At 44.6% G+C, this 17,068-nt stretch overlaps 1 protein-coding gene across 3 annotated transcripts in view; it reads right to left on the reverse strand.

Annotated features, from left to right (window-relative positions):
* Positions 1-414: 414 nt before the first annotated feature.
* Positions 415-17,068, reverse strand: part of shdb (Src homology 2 domain containing transforming protein D, b) — a 31,049-nt gene continuing 14,395 nt past the window's right edge. The window contains exons 5-8 of one of the 3 annotated variants that reach the window (XM_084067625.1): positions 7,883-7,960; positions 6,152-6,320; positions 4,617-4,736; positions 415-1,492 (exon numbers count right to left, since the gene is read on the reverse strand). In XM_084067625.1, coding sequence (XP_083923751.1) covers positions 1,306-1,492; positions 4,617-4,736; positions 6,152-6,320; positions 7,883-7,960 — 554 coding nt within the window. In that variant the 3' untranslated portion in view covers positions 415-1,305. Of the gene's footprint in view, positions 1,493-4,616; positions 4,737-6,147; positions 6,321-7,882; positions 7,961-17,068 lie in introns of all 3 variants that reach the window. The other 2 variants (XR_014601526.1, XM_084067626.1) reach the window with 2 other exon arrangements.

A 17,068-nucleotide genomic window follows, 5' to 3' on the forward strand; every position in this document is an offset into this window, starting at 1 on the left:
TGTTTATTAACAGGGGCTCCCCGTCTCTTCAGCTCTTTAGTAAACAGAAAATAAATGTTCAGGTTTCAGGATACCAACCAATGTTATCCAGTCAGGAGGAAGAACTCAGGATACAGGATGAACAAGGATGAAACAAAAGAAACGAGCGGACAAAATGAGAACTGGAGCGCTATAAGAGTGAAGCTGATAAATGATCTTTGTGGGGGTCTCTCTCCTGATTAGTATACTGACCTGGAAATGTATTTTCTGTTCACTAAAGAGCTGGAGAGCTGAGGAGACCCCTGTTACTCAACAAACACAGTAGAGCTTTAATGCTTTAAGTTAACAAAACCAAAAACAAACAAAAGAAAAAAACACTCACACCACCTTGAAGTGAAAACCTTGTATTTTCAAAAAAAGACCAACCATTCAGGATTTCTTAAAATCATGACAGCCATGCATTTTCTTTTTTAATATACAAGGATCTGTATTGTTGTAAAATGTTCTCATCTCATAGAGGATAATGAGATAACAACACTGAAAACAACAAAGTTACAAGGCTTTCACCTGACAACATGTGACATGCTTCCAGTGTTCACCTGATGAGATTATCATTACCATGATTATATTGGAGCAGCACCGGACTTAACCACATGAACCCTACCATCCCTATTCTGGGTATGTCAAAATAGGCAAGACATTCAGCAAAATAGGTTAACATTTCCCGAAAATAGCCAATCTGACGCATAGCAACAACATGTGAGCTTGTAGATCAGCTATTTTCACTAAAGAGATTGGTGTGTAGAGGGGAAAAGGACGGGGGTATAAGTACAGACCCCTGGGGGACCCCGGTCAACGAAGTACCTGAACATAGGGTTTAACTGCTGTAGTTAAGTCTGGTTTCGGGCACAACCTTTGTCACAGCATACTCTTGATAGAGATGTGAAGAAGGAAAACAAATAAGGAATGGAAACGATTGCCTGACGACCTGAACTCAGTCCCGTGTGGTTCAGACAGAGAAGAGGCGAGAGAGAGAGACAAAGGTGGCCCTAAAGCTCCGGTATTGCATTTCATATGAATTGATTCCCCGTTATGTCATGAGACACTTGGCACAAGCACAACAGCAGTGGTGGGGGGGGGGGGGGGGGGGGGGGCTGGAAGCCAGCTGTCTACTGAATCATCAGAATAGTCCAGTCCAGTCCAATGAGTGCAGAGCACTGATGGTCCGCTGGGGAAATCCCCCTCAAAACATTCAAAGTCAACAAGAGTTTCAAGTGTCCAGCCTGGAGGTCCGGCTTAAAGAGTGTCTATATGGAACTATATTATTCACAGCGTCTGAACCATCACTGGATAGAGCAGCGAGAGGTGCTCGGCGCCCCGGATTGGCAGTTTGTGCGTGGTGTAGAAGTGGATGACCTCTGGGATGGTGTCAAACGGCAGGCTGTTCTGGCCCAACACGTATTTACCGTCTTTACACTGACTGAACTTCATGTGCATGAAGCCCTGACAGCTCCTGCAGAACCGGAAGGAATAAGAGGAGAGAAGAGAGAGAGAGGGGGGGGTGGATAGAGAGAGGGAGGGAGTGAAGCGGGTATAAAAACAGAGATAAAGAAAAGAGAAAACAGGGTACATATGAGAAATGATGAGGAAAATTTGATAGCGAGAGAGAGAGAACATGAAGAAGGTCATAAAGAGATGACGATGGTGATAAGAGAAAGAGAGACAGAGAAAAACACGAGAGAGAAGTGAGAGGGAAAGAAAAGGGAGAGAGAGAATATGAAATGTGGGGCAGAGAGGACCAATCATGCGGCAACACCGCACATCTCATCCCATAATGACACAGTGGAAATGACAAGTCTCTCTCAATATATATAGTCTACTTTCCCCCCACACTTTTATGGCACATATCTAACCAAGATTTAAAACCATGTCAAAATGTATGACACAAGAAAGGGGGAGCAGAGGAAGCGAAGGAAGGGGGGAGGGCAGAATATGGATGAGTGATGTTAGGGCGCAGGTGAGAGGAAAGACAAAAGCCAAGGATTACTGTACGAGGGAGAGAAAGAGGAATCATGCGAGACAATATGAGCGGCTGGGCAAAGCAGCAAGCCAGCAGGTTCCCTTTTAACACAATGAAACCGGCAACGCATGTGTGTGTAACCACTTTAACCATTATTTTATCCTTTGGCTATTCAAAAATAGCCAAAAATATGAACATTTTGAAATTTGTGCAAATCTTTGAACATACATATATTTTTTTTAAAAATATATTTAACTCAAATCTTTGCTTCTGGGGGTCCCTGGAACAACATATTTTGAGATGGAGGTCCGTGGCCAAATGCAAATCATTTTGGCGGCCCTTGACATGAAAAAGCTTGAGCACCACTAGATATACATGTAGCAACATATGTTTTTCAGAAACCTGTTAGGATTTAGAAGACATTTGTAGACACGTTCCCGGATTGAATGGGTTAAGAGTTAGGACGCCAGCACAGGACTTTCCCTTTAAGAGCCAGTCAGCCAGTCATGATGTATGTCTAATTATAGAAGCAGAGGGAAAGAGAAGTGCTCTAATTGGTCGTCTGCTGCCACTAGTCATTATTATAGTAAATCAAATCAAAGAGAAGAGCAGCAAAACATGAACCGACTACAAACAGCTAAAGAACAGAGAGTTAAGAGTCACGCCACTGTTTCCCCACAACATTGTGACTCAGATCATTGTGTCAGCATTTAAATTTATGGTATGTCTTCATCCAGCACCGCTTGCTTTTTCATAAATACTTTGAAGCTGGTGGGCTTGTCTGTTTCACAGCTGACTCACGCTGTGCTGTTACATTAATGTTTTAATGTTTTGTGTCCATTTGAAACCCAACAGCATGCCATTGCCTCACCATGGCAAAAAGCATTGTGGATACATACAACATATATTGTAAATATTGCATACTACTCTAAGATTTGAACATTTTTCACATATATAACCATAAAGACCCAAGTTACTAGCTGCTGTATAGACCAGAGGTGGGACAAAGTCCTTGTTTTGCAAGTCACGAGTAAGTCTCCAGTCTTTGTACTCAAGTCCAGAGACAAGACAGACAAGTCCTAAGTCAAGTCCAAAAAATGTATAAAATCATGAGCATTTTTCAAAATATTTTCATTTGTGTTTCACGAGTGCATCTCCATCTGTGATTTTCTACCCACGTTTTGTATATTGCAATACTTTTTTGGTTGACTACCTCGTAATTTTTATACGTGAGAGATCTTTGGTATAAGTTATACCGTATAACTAATTCGACCTGGCTTCCAGCGACCAAAATCACGAGGGAACACACATTTTTATTTTTTTCTCCAATAATCTCTCCTGCAAATTCACTCTATGCTGTCCTGTGGGATTATGACACGTGTTTCAACATGCTGGGAAAGGACTAAAGTGGGATAGGCTCTGCATCATAACACTAGATTTCTGGAGATTTCTGACAAATAGCATTAGTTGATGAAGTGACATGAGGGCTAATGAATTGAATTAAACGTTTTCTGAGCCGGTCCGGACAGTTGGCGTAACCGCCTGGGCACCTAGGCTGGTAATCCAGCCTGACAGCGTGTCACGGGTTCGACTCCCGATCCCGACGGCCTTTGCTGCATGTCACTCCCCCATCTCTCTCCCCTTTTCCTGTCAACCTACTGTCCTATCAATAAAGGCATAAAAGCCACAACAAACCTTTATTTTGATAGGTACAGTGAACAGAGAGATGTGAAACACAGAGAGAGAGCAGGGAAGTGAAATGCAGCATAATATGGTCCGGCCGGCAACCGAACCGGGCATCCGAGCCCACGTGGTACACGGCCCATCGCCCCAACCACTTGGCTATTGGGTCACCGCCCGGAAATAATTTTTTGGTCGCGGTGACGTCAACATGGTGAAGATTCTTTCCTCAATCCACCCTTCCTTTATCCCTCCCCTTGAGCCCTTCATGTGTGGTCCATTATATAAGGTGATTCATATTCATTAATGATTAGAGAACGGATGATGTGTGCACTGAAGTGTGCTCTACCTGCCTGATTACCACTTAGCCAGCCTATCGGGGCCAGGGGACACAGAAGAGAGGGGCCAAGGATGGGAGGCAAGTGGGGGAGAAATATAGAGAGATGCGGGTTATGGATTATGGTAGTAATTAGAGGAAAGACACTTGTCCAGATAAGTAGTATTGCAGCATGTGAATGGCTATCAGGAGAGGAATCAGCATGCTGATGATCTTAAGCAGGAGCGACGTACAAGGACGAGAGGAGGAGAGGAGAGACAGATGGGGAAGTGTGCTGAATGAAATATGAGATTTACGCATTTGGCGGCTTCAAAACACTCACACAAACAATTATTCCCACACAAAAACACATGCACGCGAGTGCACACACACACGCACACAAAAAGTACCTCCACACTCAAGAATATTCAATCAAACTGCTAAAGTAGTTTATCCGAGAATTAATTAAGAAGTGCTCTACCATTAAATTTCTGGTCATTGGAGTCAGTGTGTGTGTGTGTGTGTGTGTGTGTGTGTGTGTGTGTGTGTGTGTGTGTGTGTGTGTGTGTGTGTGTGTGTGTGTGCGCGTGTGTGTGTGCGCGTGTGTGTGGGGGCATGTACCGTAGTGAGAGAGAGTATTCCGAGCGGCTGGTCTGGCTGTTCCTCACCAGGTAGCTGCATTCTTTACACAGTGTCAGTAGGGACTCTGCCTCCGAACGTGACAGAGCACCGTGGTACCACCTGATAGACACAACACACACAAGACAAATGGCTCAATGGATTTTTCCATAAAGAAAGGGGGAGCCGACCATTTTTGGGGCGGAAATGTGACATGGTTCTTAAAGGAGATAGATCATGTGTCTCAGCAACATGGCTGCATTGCAAAAAAGGGACAAATGATGTGTCACTGCAAATCACATACAAATATATTTCCAAGACAATTGCTGTGGCAATTGAGCTATACGCCAATGAGATTTGTACTGTGTGCGTGTGCGTGTGCGTGCGTGTGTGTGTGTGTGTGTGTGTGTGATCCCCGGAGTAACACTAATAGGGCTTCTATTACAATGCAATTATAATACAGCTATAATAGCTCAATTACGCCACAATTATATCACTTACCATAATGAAAGTATATAATTGCAATGACTGTCACCATTGACAAAATATGTATGCTTAGCTGCCTTAATGATGTGCTCTCATTTAGGATGACTTGCAGCGAAGTGCAGGTTAAGGGCAATGGTCTGCGTCTCTATTTAAAAGGATCAAAATTCTTTCTCAAAACTTGTGTGAATTGCCTCTGCACATCTGCAGCTTCACGTCGCAGCCAGGCCCTACAGTCAAGCGTCGTGAATGCTACAGGTGGAGGTTGGCGTTGTTTCTGTTTAAAGCTGAGTGCTAAAAGGACCAGTGGGCCCGTAACAGCTCTTAAGAGACCATCAGGAGTAATGGTGCAGAATAATCTACCAACATCCTCATTGAGTGTCTGTGTGTGCTTTGTGTGTGCTATGCGTGCTATGTGTGCTATGTGTGCTGTGTGTGTGTGTGTGTGTGTGTGTGTGTGTGTGTGTGTGTGTGTGTGTGCGCACACGCATGCGTGTGTGCATGCTTCAAGGGCATGTACTTGCATTTCATTAGCAAAATAGCCCTTTATGTACACAGATGCAGCCCATCGATTACACCAATGATGTTTGAAATTCTGAGACCAAAGTAAATGTGTGCTTTAATGTTCTGACTTAATTAGTTCTTATACGCTGACCTTAGTTAATTCTGCCATTTCTGATGAAGGTCGCTCAGCAGAACGTATTTCAGTTTAGTTTTAAGTGCCCTATAGACTGTAGATAAAAGCGCAAGCAATTATAACACTGGGATTTTTTGGCAGGATGTGTGGGAGGAAACACTCACAACAACTTCAAATGTCAAGGACAGCAAACGTGGAAACATTATTCTTGATGTCAGTCATGCTTTAGACATCCTGACAACATACAGGGTTTCACAGCACGTACACAGTAAAACCCTCAGTGTTAATGTAACTCAGAGAGTGTACAAATGTAACCAAATTTGGTTACATGTGTATGCTCACAGAGTAAAATTAACAGGGTAGCACTAACGACACATGTTCAATTCCCAATGATCCGTTAGCAAACAGACATACATACACCTGCTTTTCCAGAGGCAGGGTGGGATCCACTCTTTCTCCGACCATGGTTTCCTGGGGCAAACGAAACTTCATGCCCCCTCCGGCCAGCGGACTAGACCTGGGCCCTGGAGGTCGCAGGCGCTCCGTGGGGGGAGAGGAGCGGTCCCACTCTGCCCCGTCAAACTGCACTGTAGCGAGAGAGGAAGGGAGACAGGAGGACAGTGGAGATGACAGAGAAAGACAGACAGAGACACATTATTCATACAATGTCATCATCAACAGGGCTTGATGCTCACAAACAGACAACAGATATCCTGCTACACCCCATTACAAAGCCACCCATATGGGTTAGAATATCACCATAATCACCAGCATAATAGGGTGGCGTCATAATAGGGTGGTGCAGGACAGATAATGTGGCGTGACCTCATGTCCTTATTTCCTATAGTCAACTGGCAATGTTAAACAGATGCCTATGGTGGCCAAGCTCACACTGAAAACCTGCTGAAACCTGCTTTTGCTAAAAAGTTCAAACGCTTCGAACTTCCAGGACTCAGCACATCATTGTAGTGAATACAAAACAGGGAGTGCTTTCTAATTGGGAAAAAAGACAAAAGAACATATGAAAAAGAAGCTACTGCTGTGAAGAGAGGTTCCCAGCGGACACACAGGCTAACACAGGAACTGGAAAAAGCATTCATGTAACACATGGCTAATTCATGTAACACATGGCTAGAACAGCTGAATCAAAATCAACAGAGGTAGAAGAGAGAATGCAAAAATAAACAGTAAAATCCTTAGTATTAAAATGAGTGTACGTGATTATTTTGTTACATGTGTACACTCTCAAATAGACAAATGAACACTGACTCCGTGTGACTCAGTGTATACGAGGCACCAGTATTAAAGTCTCACGTGGCCAGACAATCAGAGATCTCTGCTTGCCTATTCATAATAGTGACATATAAATTCAATGTAGTGACAAAACGCAGACAAACCTGCGCCTCTTGCTTTGAAAACAAATCATATAACCGTCCCAAAATTAAATATGAAGGACCGCCCTTAAGTCTTTGTAATTGTTCTGCAGTGCAGTGATTTCTCTAATCTCTGAATTGCTTCCTCACAGTTTTAGCCACAACATTGAATCTATATTTCACCGGACGTATCAGTAGGCAGTTTTTTTTTCTTCTTTTTTTTTAAAGATATGTTTCTGGGCTTTTATGCCTTTATTTTACAGGACAGTAGGCTGACAGGAAATGGGGAGAGTGATGGGGGGGGTGACACACAGCAAAGGTCGTCGGGATCGGGAGTCGAACCCGCGACACGCTGTCAAGCTGGATTACCAGCGTATGTGGTATGCGCCTGGACCACAAGGCAAGCGGGCACCCCAGGCAGTTTTTTTTGTTGATGGTCTGGCTACACGAGACCACTAGAATTATGTCCAACTATCTTTATTTATCTTTATATTTATCTAAGGCCATCCGGTCACTGTGCTGTGAGTGACAGGGAGGGCTGCGGTGATGGAGGACATCGTGACGACCTCGTGGTTTAACATCTAACCACCATCACCAGAGTCCATTCAGCCACGAGGACAAGGGAGGGGTCATGAAGGGCAGGTGCAGGCCACTGGGGACTTTAGGGGAGAGAGAGAGAGAGAGCAGAACAACACCTCTGACCATGGAGGTCAGTGTGAGTGAGAGGAGGGGGTCATTGTGTGTGTGTGGGGGGCTTATTGAGGGTGATAGGTCACCTTGCTCTCTGAGGGGTGCGTCCTCTTCCAGCTGGCCCACTGGGGCAGGCCAGGGCATCTCCGACAACTCCCTCATTTCTAACAACGGGTTGGGGGTGGGGGGTCGGGGAGGGAGTGGAAGAGAGTGAGAAAAAAGACCAGAGGTGTTAAATTACCTAAATGGAGAGAAGTGGTGAAGGAGATAACTGGTGATAGTAAGAAGTGTGGTTGAATGCACTCAAGGTTTGAAAGCGGAGGAGAGATCGAAAACGGAAAGAGAAGAGAAATGAGTCAACAGTGGAAGCAGTGTATAGGAGTGTGTGTGTGTGCGTGTGCGTGTGCGTGTGCGTGTGCGTGTGTGTGTGTGTGTGCGCTCGTGCGTGCGTGCGTGCCGTGCGTGTGGGGGTGACATTGTGGAGGTGTGCTGAAGTGACGTTTTCTCCTGTCATGAAACGTAGCGAAATACATCTGCTGACTCCTCTCTTCATCCTCCCTTCAACACTAGTTCAGAACATCACATATCTCAATCAATTTACAAAACAACAATTTTCTGAACTCATCAACCTTACAGATAGTCTTCTGCCTTGCACCCTCCCTGTGCATCAGGTCCTCTCCTCCTCCTCCTCTGTCTCTCCCTTTCTCTCTCTCTTCTTTCCCCCAACACGGTCGAGGCAGAAGGCCCCCGCCCTAGAGCCTAGGGTCTGCCTGACGTTTCTTCCTGTTGAATTAAGAGGGAGTTTTTCGTTGCCACTGTCGCAAAATTGCTTGCTCAGGGTGGGATGTTGGGTCTCTTCTCTACATGTAAAGTGTCTTGAGACAACTTGTTGTGATTTGACACTTTAATAAAATTGAATTGAATTGAATTGAATTGTTGTCTTGGTACCATACTTCATGCACTACAAGTACATTGAGGTACATTTCTGTTCCACAGCCGCCGAAACAAATCAAAATTCCGTACGACGACCTGGATTCTGATGAGACTTCTTTGTGCTGTCATCTGTCAGTGTCAGCTAACGCAACCCTTCTGTTCCCCAGAAGTCATGCTCAAAGACCTGTGTGCCCCGAGGGCAGAGAGAGTCTACTGAGACTGGCGGGCCGATCGACCTTCATACAGCTACTACCTAGACGGGACAGGAACGGAGGAACCACGCACTGTGAGACACCAACCCAAAATAGCTCTCATTAGCCGGCATAGCAGACAACCACCTCACACTCATTACTGCTGCCTCAGTGGCGACAAGCACGCACACACACACATACACATCCACGTTATGCTTCTCGCATCTGTTTCACGCCATGCATCCAGCACCCCCACCGATCCACCACCCACACACAGTGAAAGCAGATTACAAAACAAATAAAAGGAAAGGGGGGTGATATCTTAATGAGCCGACAGATCCAAAGCCCCCCCCAGGTCTTGAACATCAAAAGGCCGCCTGAATGGGCGTTTGGAGAGGGTCCCGAGCTGTACATACATGCCCCTCTCAGTCCTCGGTTAATTATTGAGCAGGCAGACACACTCCACCACTTTCTCGAGCTCTCTGTGAATTATTGATGCATGGCGCAGCACAATGGCCCCATCTGGAGCAGGCCGCACCTCCACCAAAAGTCAGGATTAAAAGGTGGCCTGGCACCCGTCTGCACAGGCACGCAAGCACACACACGCTCACGCTCACACTCACACACACAGACATGCACGCACGCACGCAATGATGTCCTCAACCTTCACACGAAGTCCACCACACCACAACACCCCCAAACACACATGTAGTGTGTGAGAAAAGAGAGAGTGGTGTAAATGATGAGAGATCAGACAGAAATTGTGTTCAGCAGCCATCTGAGAGAGAGACAAGATCAGATTTGAGTGGCTCAGCATGGAATCCAGATATGGATGCAGATAATTTACTTCTAAACTCCTATATAGTTCGGAATCCCCCAGGGGTATAGCCCCTCCTTTTTTCCCTGTACACCAAATCTAATTGCCAAAAATAGCAGTTGCGTTGTGAGCTCGTAGATCTACCATTTCGGTTGAATGTTCGACCCAGAATAAGGACGCTAGGGTCCATGTGGTTATATTCCAGGCGAAGGCATTCTGAGCTAGTTCAATGCTTGCCTGCAAGTCCATGACTTTCCCTCGGTTGTACTTGTATTGGCCATATTCACACAGCTGCCATTTTACATATACTTCATTCTCAGGGGACGGCTGAACGGGGCAGGGTTTCCTGCACACTGTATGATGTAAGAGTAGAGTGACCATATTTTAAAAAACCCAAACCGGTAGCCTACCGTAATGTTGAGAAAGGTTCATACATTTTGAAACATCTACCGAAATAGTGGAAATAGAAGATCTACAAGATGTAGATAGTCTATTTACACTATTTTGCCACAAATCTTTAGTATAAAATATTAAATATGCCGTATTTTGGCATTTATTTTGATTATTGGTATTGAACATTCTCAGATCACTTCTTTGCTTATTTTATTTTTTTGTCATATCTTCCCTGTGCAACTTTTGTTAAGGCCTGAAAGCCACACAATTAAATCGTTAATCGCAATTATTTGCATGACAATTAATCATCAAGTAAAACTTCATAATCGTGACAGCCCCACACACAGTATGATGTAAGAGCAAGATAGCCGCCGCGTGAATATGGTCAGCTGTGTCCTGATTCGGAACGGTGGTTCTCATCCCAACACATGCACACTCGAACCATGCTGTTTACTGCTATCAGCACCAAGATGCCATGTTCCACTGACCCAACAGACTTCTCTTATACACACACGCATGATTGACACACACACACACACACACACACACACACACACACACACACACACACACACACACACACACACACACACACACACACACACACACACACACACACACACACACACACACACACACACACACACACACACACACACACACACACACACACACACACACACACACACACACACACAGGAGTAAGCCAAGAGAATCCATTTCATGCTAGAAATGTATGCAGCCGTTTATATGTTTGATTCATGAGGAGCAGCCTTACCTGCTCTCTATGTTTGGGTCTGTGTGGATTCTCCAATTCATGCAATAAAAAGGATATTCTACACAGAAAGTGTGTGTGTGTGTGTGTGTGTGTGTGTGTGTGTGTGTGTGTGTGTGTGTGTGTGTGTGTGTACATACAGAATACTTAGGTGTACAGATGCAATACATCATAGGTTCGGTGTGACCTGATTGCGATGCCAGTGGAAAATTAACCCTGTGCAAACACAACGGCACCGGATTCTAGGTGAATACATGATTAAAACAACAATACAAATAAAATAAAATAAAAAAACAAAATAAAATCTGAATAATTAGCGCGCACACACACACACACACACACACACACACACACACACACACACACACACAGGAGCTGTCATTCATTCGCAAGGGGAACATCTGGCTTCCATTTATTTCTAATGGGAACCTGTGGCTCCCTCCTTTGTTCGTCAACATATTGTATACAGACAATGAGACACACTTCAAACCGTCTATTGAAAAAGAACCATGGTCTTCAAAAAACGTCTCTGGCTCCCATCTTAAGCCAATTGGCAAAATAGGTGAGAGCAATTCAGGCTAAATCGCATACATATCTAACGACTCTACCACCTGCCAGCAATTACCAGCAATTATTTGAGAGGGAGAATGAAGGACAAACAGGCGTTTCTATTCCTGTTGCAGAAAGAACACATCAACTTGATGGATGTATAACTGACTTCCCAGTTCTGCAAGCGTTTTTTCAGCATCTGAAACAAAGGCAGACCAAACAAAGACAATAAAACGGCTTCATTTGGCCCATTTATGACGACATCTGCTTTTCAGCAGACTCGCACAAAGGACTTCCACTGGAAAAAATGGACCCCATAATGACACAATTAACACCTCACGCCATTGTGAAATAAAAAGTAATTTCCATTAACACAGAAGTCCCACATAAGGCACCATGCCACAATGATCCCAGTGAAATGACTTTTGCATGCAGGTCCTGTAGAGATTTCAAGATTCTGCACTCGTTTATTCCTGTCTTTGCTACTGCAGATACATGTATTCTATTTTGGCTTGAACATGAAAAGAGTCCGATATACCGTGCCTATCTTTTTCGCTGTATCCATTTTCCAGGGATTCAATATCCCTATTCCCCTGTGGCTGCATCAGCACCCCCCCGCCCTCCCTCTCTCTTTATCTCCGTCTCTCCTTTACCCACACCCCCTCTGAGTGGGGCATTATCTCTCCTTTCATTCCCTCTATCCTTCCCCTCCTCTGCCCTCTCTCCCTATTCCCATCACCTCTCTCTACCCCTCTCGTCACCAAGAGAGAGAGGGAATCACAGAGGACAAGCCTTTTCATTAATGTCAGTAACGCTTCACTCTCCAGAAGAAGGAAAAGGGAAAAGAGAGAAAGGAACAGGAGGGGAAAAAGGGCGACAACGAGGGAAAGAGAGAGAGAGAGGGATGGATGGATGGATGGAGTGGGAGCGGAGAGAGAAAGAGCGAGATGAGAATCCTTCCGCCATGCCAGTAAATTGATGGAGGCGCCAGTTAGATGCCTCCAGGGTCTGCTTAGAACAGTGACATGACACTGATGGGTAGCATTTTGTTTCTCACTCCTTCACTCGCACGTTCACCCACACACACATGCAATGCATATTCATGCGCACACACACTCACAAACAAGCAAATTCATCTAATAATAATAAAGGCCAAGCTTAATAAAGCGAAAGCCACTGGCCTAGACATCATTTCTGCTGAGTTTCTGAGAGATGGAGAACAGGAAATAGGTCTCTCTAGTCTATGCCCATCTAATTAATCTCTCTGTGGAACAAGGCATTGTACAAAGAGACACAAAACATGCTACGGTTATTCACTTAGCCCACACATATGAGCAAAAGGGAACAGGTCTGACTGAGTCAGGGAACTACAGACCAGTATATATTTTTGAGTGTAACAGCTAAGATCTTAGGTATTGGGTGTTACACTGGTACATGAGCAGATATTGGAATATGCTGGCAAGGAAAATCTCCTATTCAAATTCCAATCTGGGTCTAGGAAGTAATAGTTCACAGTCTCATGCCTCCTTTAACAACATTTTTTAATTTGAAACGAGATGGATGAAGGGAAACTGTGAGGCATGGTCTGATTTGACCTACAAAAGGCATTTGACACAGTAAATTACAGTCTACTACCTCCTAACGAGTTGAGGGGCCTGGGACTCAGTGCTAAAGCTGTCAAGTGGATTGCCTCACATCTGACAGATAGAGAACAGAAAGTGGAGGTCAGTGGCTCCCTGTCCGATGCCAAGCCGACGGTCTGTGGGGTGCTGCAAGGAAGCATCTTAGGACCAGTGCTATTTTTTACTGTCCATAAACGATATGAGAGATGCATGTTCTTGTTTTGACAACCAAGCCATGCTCATCTCAAAATAAGGATGTGAAAATGCTCCAGAGATTGTTAGGAGAGGAGCTCTCTAAGCAATTGGCTGTCTGACAATAGGCTCCCTCTTCGCCTAGGCAAAACAGAGTCTATTTTCTTTGGATCTAAGCCCAGACTAAAGGCGGCTCCTGGAATCAAGGTGGAACTAGGCACTTAGGTCATACTGTAGCAGCAAAAACAGCAGTGAAATATGATCATGTTGGGAGGAGACATTTTCAGGAGCTCAAATGGCTGCCAGTTGAGGCCAAAGCAGTCCAGTTTATAAGCTCAATATGGCCGACAAAACGTTAAGTACTTGAACGACTACTTTCCTATAGGGGTATCACACAGTCTTTGTACCAGAGCTAGCATAGCTAAATCTGCATCTTTCGGAAGGTGTGAGAAGGACTATAGTCCTGCCCTTGTGGAATGGACTGTTATATAAGCACCATACACACCGAGCACAATAACTATGACAATATTATGTTGTTTCAAAAATCTGAAAAACTTTCAGCACGATTTTATGAACGATAGACACATTGACAGCCATTCAAAATCCATCGGACATCTGGTATGCAATCATTCTCACTCACCCTTGAAAATGTTGTTATTAATGGATATGAGGAGACGGTTATGAATAGCTAACGCTAGCTGGTAGACTAACTGACCTCAGTAATTATCTTAGCCTAATTAATGATCAGATTATCCATATATCACATCAATTGCATGCGTCGTTCAGCACCACTGACACAGAGATCTCTCTCTTGCTCTCCCCCCCTCCGTCTAGTGCCTCTGCCCTACTCCTCCAATTCATAACCCTCCTTTGAGAAGCGCCGTCTCAGCCTGTATGATCACTGAGTCACTGAGCTCAATGATCCAGTGATTTGCATCTTTGACCTGTTGGACACAGAGTCTACCTGGTCTTTATAACATTCAAACTATCACTGTCCATCACAGAGGGCAAGAAACCCTACGTTGATTTTGTAGCTCGTTTTGAGCAGGCACAGACAATAGTCATGTCAGTGTACATTAGCACACCTAAATCTAAATCTAATTATTATCAATTTGATCAGCTGCACCTACTTTGCTGACATCATGGTGGACTAAGGTCATCCTTTATGCAGCCTGCCATGTTTTTTTTTACCCTGCAGTAGTAGAAACACATCTGCTGTAACCACTTACCATTATTTTATACTTTGGCTATTCAAAAATAGCAGATCTACAAGCTCATAGCGAGTGCCGTGCTATGAGCTTGTAGATCCTCTATTTCTTTTAAATCGTGAAAATTGGTGCTAATCTTTGAATATATATATTTTTTAAAGCAAACATTTTTAACTCAAATCTTTGCTTCTGGTGGTCCCTGGAACAACATATTTTGAGATGGGGGTCCGCGGCCAAATACATATAATTTTGGAGTTCCTTGACATGAAATAGTCTGAGAGAGCCACTGACCTCAGAAAACTGATTTAGTTTAGAAGACATTTTGTAGAATCGGCCTCAGGTCTTAATGCGTTGATGAGATGATGCATTTCATTAGCTCATTAATGAATGGCTGCAGTGCCATTCATTCATTGCTGTACCAAGCCTCTTGACTTCCAACAAATCAATGACGGCTGTAATTAGACCTGGACAGTGGTGACACGGTGACAGCTTCCTAGTGTTTACATTTAAATCTGTTGGACTGAATGAAGGCTGTCACAACTAACTAACTGTCCTCCCCCCCAGGCTCCCTAGTCTGCACTGTCAACACAACTGACCGCGACGCACGTCCAACAGGAAATACTGCTAATCCTTGGCTTGAACACATGCTTGAGTATCATTTGATAACATACAGTACACCCCGGGGAAGGACAGAAGCTGATTACTGTATACCCCATACAGCAGGGTTGGATGCTGTAAAATGTTTATTTTTAGATTTTGTTCATAAAGCGCTAGAGGATAAATATAATATAAACAGACATACATGACACACACAGACACACACACACACACACACACACACACACACACACACACACACACACACACACACACACACACACACACACACACACACACACACACACACACACACACACACACACACACACACACAAAGGCTAACAGCAAACACCCCCTCAGTTGTATTAACACATGCACTTTCTTGCCTGCGCCTTGATATAAATGACTGGTATGCTGCAAAGACCATCTGTGTAGAGGCGTTTGTGATTTTCCGTGTGTGTGTGTGTGTGTGTGCGCGTGTGCGTGTGTGCTTATCCATGCGCGCACAAGTGTGTGTGTGTGTAGAGGTGATGATGAGGTGAGCCCCCTACAGCGGGTTATCTGCGTGAGTGTGTCATATCGGCAGGGAGGGAGAACCATGGGGACAGCCCAGTCACTGAAGCTTTGTGTGTGTGTGTGTGTGTGTGTGTGTGTGTGTGTGTGTGTGTGTGTGTGTGTGTGTGTGTGTGTGTGTGTGTGTGTGTGTGTGTGTGTGTGTGTGTGTGTGTGTGTGTGTGTGTGTGTGTGTGTGTGTCGCCTCGCCAGGTGACTGATTGCACCCTGCCACAAATGGCCGTGACTCTACACCCTCCCCTCAGCCTCTCCAGAGACCCCCAACCATTAATTCTCCTCAAGGCCCCTCCCCTCTGAGGTGCTGGGCGTCCACAAGCATCAAATCTACCATAACCTTGGATGTCCCTCCCTCTCTCTCTCCCTCTCTCTCTCTCTCTCTCCATTTTGCTCTTGCATGCTCTCTCTCTCTTCATCTAGCTCTCTCGCAAGCTTCTTCTCTCACTGTCCATTCCTCTTTCCATCTATCTCTCTCTCTCTCTCTCCCCCCTCCCCCTCTTGTAGATCCCGAGCTCAGTGGGGTGGGGAATATGGATTAAATGTGAGAATGGAAAACAGTGTTTGTGTGTTTACAATGTACAGTGCTATGGTCTGTCCAGACAAGAGAGACTGACTGACTGACAGACACTGCTGACTCCAAGTGGAAAAGAAAACAAGGGGGGAGGGGGTTGACTCCAAGTTACAGGAACGTTTTCACTCTGCTGCTTGCTCTAATGGTTGCTGTACATGCTCATTTTCAAGAGTGCATTTTTGGCACAGAGACCAAGAGATGAATATGGGGGGAGAGAGAGAGGGGGGGAGAGAGCTCAGTAGGCGAGAGGTGACTTTGGCTTTTAGATTAAGTCACATACATGCACGTCCTGCTGAAATCATCTCGCTTTTCACAACTTGAGTTATGGCACTACTTCCGTTGTTTGGTCAGCAAGTTATTGGACAAGAGAAAAAGGTGTGTGTTTTATATGTGTGATATTGTGCACTCAGGCAAGCTTCCTCATAGCGAAATCCAGAGTGCTAATTTAACCCATGAAGACCTGAGATACGATTCTACAAATGTCTTCTAAATCCTAACAGCTTTCTGAAAAAAAACATGTTTCTATATCAGTGGTTCTCAGACTATTTCATGTCAAGGAACCCCAAAATTATATGTACTTGGCCGCGGACCCCAATCTCAAAATGTGTTGTTCCAGGGACCCCCAGAAGCAAAGATTTGAGTCAAAAATGTATATATTCAAATATTTGCACAAATGTTTGAGATTTTTCAAAAATAGCAGAACTACAAGTTCATAGCGCGGCATGAGCTTGTATATCTGCTATTTTTGAATAGCCAAAGTATAAAATAATGGTTTAAGTGGTCACACAGATGCGTTCCCGATTTTAATGGGTTAACTCTGGATGTAAAAATGGAACCCACACAAGGTTCAT

This window comes from Gymnoscopelus microlampas (assembly GCF_963454915.1).
Source record: "Gymnoscopelus microlampas genome assembly, chromosome: 9".
In the NCBI taxonomy this organism is placed as follows: domain Eukaryota; kingdom Metazoa; phylum Chordata; class Actinopteri; order Myctophiformes; family Myctophidae; genus Gymnoscopelus; species Gymnoscopelus microlampas.